General features: G+C 40.4%; 1 protein-coding gene across 1 annotated transcript in view; it reads left to right on the top strand.

The window, feature by feature from the left end:
• Window positions 1–5351, top strand: part of LOC101855551 — a gene marked incomplete in the record, with an annotated part of 10388 nt that extends 5037 nt beyond the window's left edge. Inside the window, 2 exon segments of the mRNA XM_013080636.1 lie at window positions 2218–2381; window positions 4606–5351. Coding sequence (XP_012936090.1) covers window positions 2218–2381; window positions 4606–4758 — 317 coding nt within the window.
• Window positions 5352–6765: the final 1414 nt, after the last annotated feature.

Below are 6765 nucleotides of genomic sequence, written 5' to 3'. Positions count from 1 at the left end.
ATCCTCCAAACATCCACGACACACAACTCAGATTTCAAGCCACCCGGCGGCAGGGAGTGTGCCAAGAAATGTATGTCGTCCGGGAAAGTAATGCTCAAGAAGCCTTACGATGGAGAAAGTGACAATGACAGAGACTACAAGTAAGTTGTTTACTCTACTGCACCGTCCCGCAACTATGTGTTCTTATGATTGGTTACGTTTCTTTTGGGACTTTCATCGTCTTCGTTTTCATCATCATCATCATCATCATCATCATCATCATCATCATCATCATCATCATCATCATCATCATCATCACCATCATCATCATCATCATCATCATTATCGTTATATTCAGAAGCAATCGAAATATGGAGACTTTGGTCGTTTTCAGATTGAAAGTAAATTTCAAGTATTGTTGAACCGCCAATAACGTCCCAACAGACATACAAGAGAAAAGGCTAAATAGCACCACTTGATTTCACTGACTTAGATCATAACGGTGCCCAATAAATGTGGACTAAACATGGAAGCAGTGAATTCATATCAAAAGGAAGGACTGCACTGAACATAAACATAGACTAACGGAATGGAAAACAATAGAGAAAGTGTTGGGTGTGGGTGTGTGTGTGTGTGTGTGTGTGTGTGTGTGTGTGTGTGTGTGTGTTTATGTGTGTGTTTGTATGTGTCTATGTGTGTGTGTATGTCCCGCCCCCCCTCTCTCTCATTCTCTTTCTTTATTTCTCTCTTTCTCTTTCTTTCTCTTTTGGTGTGTGCGGGGGAGTGTGTGTGTGTGTGTGTGTGTGTGTGTGTGAGAGAGAGAGAGAGAGAGAGAGAGAGAGAGAGAGAGCGAGAGAGAGAGAGAAAGACAGAGAACATGAAAGAAAGAGAGGAAGATAAAACGTGTATATGTGAAAAAGAACGAGTGTACATCTATGAGTTTAAGCTCATACACATAATGTTTGGATCAGGATAGATTTGGTCAGAACGTTAGTTCCACGTCCAGGTAGGCCTACATTTAATGAAAGTGACGAGGCCGTTATGATTCCTAATGTGTGTTTTATATTACATATGGAGTGGGTGCTTTACATGCCCCGCGCGCTCATATGACCTTATGCAGTAGCGAGTGCCATTAAACACTCACCAAATGAAACACACACACAAACCCGCACACACACACAGTGTGCGTGCCTGGTGAAAGGTACCAAATGACGCATTTTGAATCATTCCAGCTTTTTTTGCTGTTGTTTTCTTTGCATTTTCATATAAAGAGATAATTTCTGAACAATTATGCTTTTGAATTTTAAAGATATCTTCAGTAGTTTTTGAGATATGGGTGATTTTGTAAGGCAAGGTACGAAAACAAAGTTTTGAGAAAAACGGCTTTAAAGTTTCCCCTTTGTTTCTGCTTCAAACAGATAGATCTACTCTTCACATTCGCTACTCACAAACCAACTTTCTCTAACAGCTAAATTTTTTTAAAGTATCAAAGTGTGTATATTACGTCTACAAAACAAATTAAGAATTTTCAAAAAATAGATATTTGCGCAGGGCACAAATAGGCGATACAAGTTTGCTCTTAAAAAAAGCGAAAGGATTTGGATGCGCAAAGCTTCGCATTGTTTACATTTTAGTTATTCATGCACACTACCTGCTATTAGGGAAGGCAGAGAATGACCAAGATTTGGTCATATATATATATATATATATATATATATATATATATACGGTATATATATAATATATATATATATATATATAACATAATGATATTTATACACATATACACACACATACACAAACATACACACTCGCACAAAAACACATACATACACATAAGATTTAAATGAGCTGAGTGAACGCAAAATGTAAACATGTCACATTATCACATAATCGTGTCAAAAACATGCAAAATCAGAAATAGTAGCGTTTTATATTTCTACAGTAACGTCGTTATCACGATTTTTTCACCAAATTACATTATGATCGCCATTACGTCATCAGTAACATAATGACCATTATTTTTTTTACCAGGGGGTGAGGGGTGGGAGGTTGGCGTGTGCTTTGGAGTGGTTTGCTTCTTCTTTCCTATCAAACATAATATCGTCCAGATCTCTCCTCCTTCTTTTTTTCTATTTGCAACTCTCTTGTAACACCTCTAATTTTCGGCACTTATAGGACCTTATTGTGTTGCAAGTGCCATAAAACCCTTACCAAAACTAAAACTGTTTTCACCAGTAACTTTCGATGGAAGCCTGGAAGCCACAAGCCTGACAAAAATTAGTGGCGTCGAATGCTGCTCTTTGATCGATAAGGAAGATACCCTCAATGCGGAATACGCCCAAGTTCCTACCAAAGACGTGCCACTAAACTGCGTCACCTCCGATGGTGCCGCCTGTGGGGTAAGTGGTTGTTCGACTTTAGATATTTTACGCCTCCATCAGCACCATTTTGATCATTGAAGGGACACAATGCTTCAACTAGTTTAGTCAACTTGAGCCGATGAGAGCTTGGAGTTGTTCGAAAAAATGGTAGGAGCTGAACTCATATCATTAAGCATACAAGGCGAAAAACCGATATCGTTACACCACAGATCAAGTGAGTGTTTGTCACAGACTTATACAATTACAGTATCCTAGACTGTACACCACCATGGCCGTCCCCTTTTTTTTTTCTTTTTTTTTTTGCGCACCATGGTTGCCTAGATGAAGGGCAAAACAACAGTCGGGCTAAAGTCTCCCTTTTGCCTTTCATCTGGCTCCAAACTGAGTCAAAGAGTGCGTTTCATGGTGAACTGGAAATGCGTCGGACCACGCCCAAGGATATTACAATACGAGTCTATGGCATTCACGATCCATAATCATATGTGTCACAAGTCAGTAGAATCAGGCGCTCATCAATTTTTGGGCGTTTGGGGTTATTGATATAATTTTTATGTCTATTCATTTGCCAAGATTTAGATGGAAACAATGACTACCTATCTTAAACAGAAGTTGAGCTATTTGTGATTGAAAAAGGTGGGGGTCGCCTGGTGTCAGAGGTTAAATTAGCAAGTAAATGGTCGCCAAAGTTTGATCACTTCCAAAACTGAATTTCTTTGGGAACGGTAATTTTAAAATTTGACATTTTTGTGCCTTTGATCAACGTTTTAAGTTCTTAAAGACATAATCGGTGTTGAGTCAATCAACAGAATTTGATAAAAAAAATTGCCGAACGGGCGGAAAAATGTTGGTTTCTCCTTTTTTTTTTTTTTTTAAAATTTCACCACGATGCAACACACAATCTGTGCGTACATGTGCGTACGTGTGTGTGTGTGTATGTGTGTGTAATTATATGTGTGTGAATTTGTATGTGTTTGTGCACATGTGCCAGTGTGTACGTGTGTGTCTGTATGTGTCTGTATGTGTGTGTATGGGTAGGGGGTATGCATGGGTGTGTGTGTGTGTGTGTGTGTGTGTGTGTGTGTGTGTGTGTGTGTGTGTGTGTGTGTGTGTGTATGTGTGTGTGTGTGTGTGTGTGCGGTGGGCCGGCCACGATCAGCGCTTGGACGACTCTCAACTCTCAAAGAAACTGTTCTTCGGTGAACTGACCCAAGGCAAACGTTCTCTCGGCGGACAGAGGAAACGCTTCAAAGATGCTCTGAGAACATCCCTGAAGAGATGTGACATTTCCCATACTAACTGGGAAGAAGCTGCTCGCGATCGCACAGTTTGGCGTTCCTTAGTAAGATCGGTTATGGCCAAATTCGAAGAAAGTCGCGTCTGAAAGAAAGAATGGAGACGGCAGCTGACAAAAGACCGAGAGACCTCTACCTTCCAGCCTTGTTCAGCCCCAAAATCCCCTGATCCCACTGCAACAGACATTTCCGAGCAAAGATCGGACTGATCAGCCATCTCCGCACACACCCCACCCCTCCAGTGATATGAAGTCAAGGTTATCTTCGCCAGTGATGGACGAACATCATCATAATCATGTGTGTGGGGGGGGGGGGCATGCATGTGTGTGTGTGTGTGTGTGTGTGTGTGTGTGTGTGTGTGTGTGTGTGTGTGTGTGTGCGTGTGTGTGTGTATGTGTGGGTACCACGCGTGTTGGTATGTGTAAGAGGAAGGTGCGCTCACACTGTGTGTATGTATTGTAGACGGCTTGTGTCTCGAGTACATGGGTGGTTATACTCGTAGATGCTGTGGTGTGGTTTGTTTCTTCTTTTCTATAAAGTATCTATCATCTTCATACAAAGAAAAGAAGAAGAGATTTGTGTTACTCTGTAGTAAACCTCTACATGTAATCTACGGCACTTATATTATTATGATCTCATACTGGCATCCGTGGTATAGCGGTCAGGTGATTCGCTGTTGCACACAGCGGACCCGAGTTGGATTTCCCAGTAAGGAATAGTTTTTATTTAGTATCTCTATCTTCGTACCGGAAAGCTGTACCCCATTCAGCCTGGGTTACCCCTGATAGACAGGATCGAAACCCGACTCCTAAATTAACTAAATTTTGTTGGTGGGCACGTAAAAACACATATTATTTTTAAAATATAATATATTTCCTAATTGTGTTGCAAGTGCCGTAAAATTCGTACTAATCTAAACTTAGCTAATCTCTTGTATTATGACCTTTCAGATTGCTGATCTTGGCGCCCCCATTTATTGCCGTACGGACACCAACGAACTGGTAGTAACAGGGCTAACCACTTCCAACTCTTGCGTGGACGGACGAACTACCCTGGTCAACGACCTCACGGATTCTGACCCCAACTTTAAGTTTGGGTATTAATGAAGGCTTGTAATATTCCTGTGGGTTTATAGGGGAAAGGGTTCTCTCATGTTCGTTGTTTCTTTCACTCACCCCTTTCGCCCTTCCTTGACCTTCCCCTACTGCTGCAACACAGCCAGTTTTATTCCTGCTCTGGGGTTTATTTTTTCTCTAAAACTTTAGTTCAACAATCGAGATCTTCAGAATTTTTCTATAACTTCTACTCGCAGTAGAAAGGAAAATCTGGTCGGTAGACATAATATTTCTGCTCTCCTGTTCACGGAAGTCGTATCATAATTTGGGGGATCATGTTAGTCTATAGTAATGATGGCACTGTTTGAAATTCCCAGAAGAGATTTGTTTGTTTTATTTTTATTTGGGTTTTTGTTTTGTTTATTTTTAAATAAAGTTCATTTGGAAAGTTTGGTTATTCTGACAGATATCCTAGTACTATCGGACGTGGTTACTGTACTAATTGCAGGTGTTGTTGTGGGAAGTTTTCATCTTGCTGTAAAACTCTCTGCTGTAACCCTTTTTCTCCTTATTTCAAAGCCGCAAAACATTCTTGCCAATAAACATTCTGCTGGCACGAGCAGCTGCGGATTTAATCGCCACTTTTGTGCATGTCTGTTTTTTTGTTTGGAAACTATAACGTCATAACTATTTCAATGTTCTCACGCTGTATGTAACATGTGAAACTAGGATATGATGTCTTGTCTGCCTGGTTGAAAAGGATACAGGTCTATAAAATGGTAGTTTACATATTTAACCTTGTTAGCTTTTAAAAAAATTTGACTGACTGCAATACAAAATGTAGTTTGGGAGACTACTTAGCTGAGAGAGAGAGAGAGAGAGAGAGAGAGAGAGAGAGAGAGAGAGAGAAATAAAGAGAGGGGGAGAGAGCAAATGTTTACTTTAGTTGAGAATAAACACCTATACGGACACACATTATAGGCTACTTCTTTTTATTTGCCCCCAAATTTTTTAGGGCTGACAGAGAATCTGCGCACAATGAAAACCAAAGATGACTAAACTGTCATTCATTGTGTGCTGGTCTCAGTCGTCACGAATGTACGACTTCGTGGCATGCGCAGCTTATGTATTAATCATTGTCCATTCCCAGTTAAAATATGTAACCCTAGAATAATGGCAAACCAGCGAGAAGAATATATGACAGGGACACATGGAAAACGATATTATAAGCTTGTTTTCATACGCACATTATCCACGAACGCTTTAATTTAACACTTTGACGTCATGCCTCGCCGATAGGCGATGTTTACCACCCAGTTTCTTTTCATTTTCCCCCAAAATTTTTTACTATAATATGAGCCTTGTGATGGCATACCCAGACCACGGAGATTTTATCACTGCGAAATGTCTGTAATGATAGCTACGGAAGTAACTCTTAGGAACAACGCAAAACGTGGGTATGATAATAATAGTGATTTTAGAAGAATGCCATCTTCTCTGGAATATCCCAAAGTATGGAAAGTATAGTTCAGGGTACTGTACACTCTGAAGTATCGCAGCAACATTTGCAGTGACCTACTTCGTGAGCGACCATTCTTTTACTGCATGCTCTTGTCCAACGAGTCTCTCGGATTATTGCATTTACTGCACAGACTTGTAAGTACACAGACAAAGAGAGCGTCCAAGTAGAGCGGTAATGCGGTTATGATTTCGATTCCTGCCTCAGTTAGGGCGGACTTTGGTTCCTTTCGAAAGAATGGTGTTTTACCCATTTTCTTCAGTTTTCCCGGACAAAAAATGGGAACTGGCGATCAGCGGAGCTGAGTGAAGAACAGCGGTATGCGACTAATTGGCTGAAATGTTGCATGTCCCCGACCGATAAATGATAATTTGAAATAAATAAGGTCACAGAACTATTGTGAAGTAGTGTCGGCCTTCAAGGGACGACACAGCATTTTAATATAACATTATAATGTTTGTATTACTATTAGACATAGGCTGTAAATTTGGCTGCTCCTTTACTTGGATTGGTGATTTTACAGTTTTCCTGAAAAA

Source organism: Aplysia californica, unplaced genomic scaffold, assembly GCF_000002075.1.
Source record: "Aplysia californica isolate F4 #8 unplaced genomic scaffold, AplCal3.0 scaffold00093, whole genome shotgun sequence".
In the NCBI taxonomy this organism is placed as follows: Eukaryota; Metazoa; Mollusca; class Gastropoda; order Aplysiida; family Aplysiidae; genus Aplysia; species Aplysia californica.
Note: the sequence above shows the minus strand (reverse complement) of the source record. Positions and strands in the feature narration are given on the sequence as shown.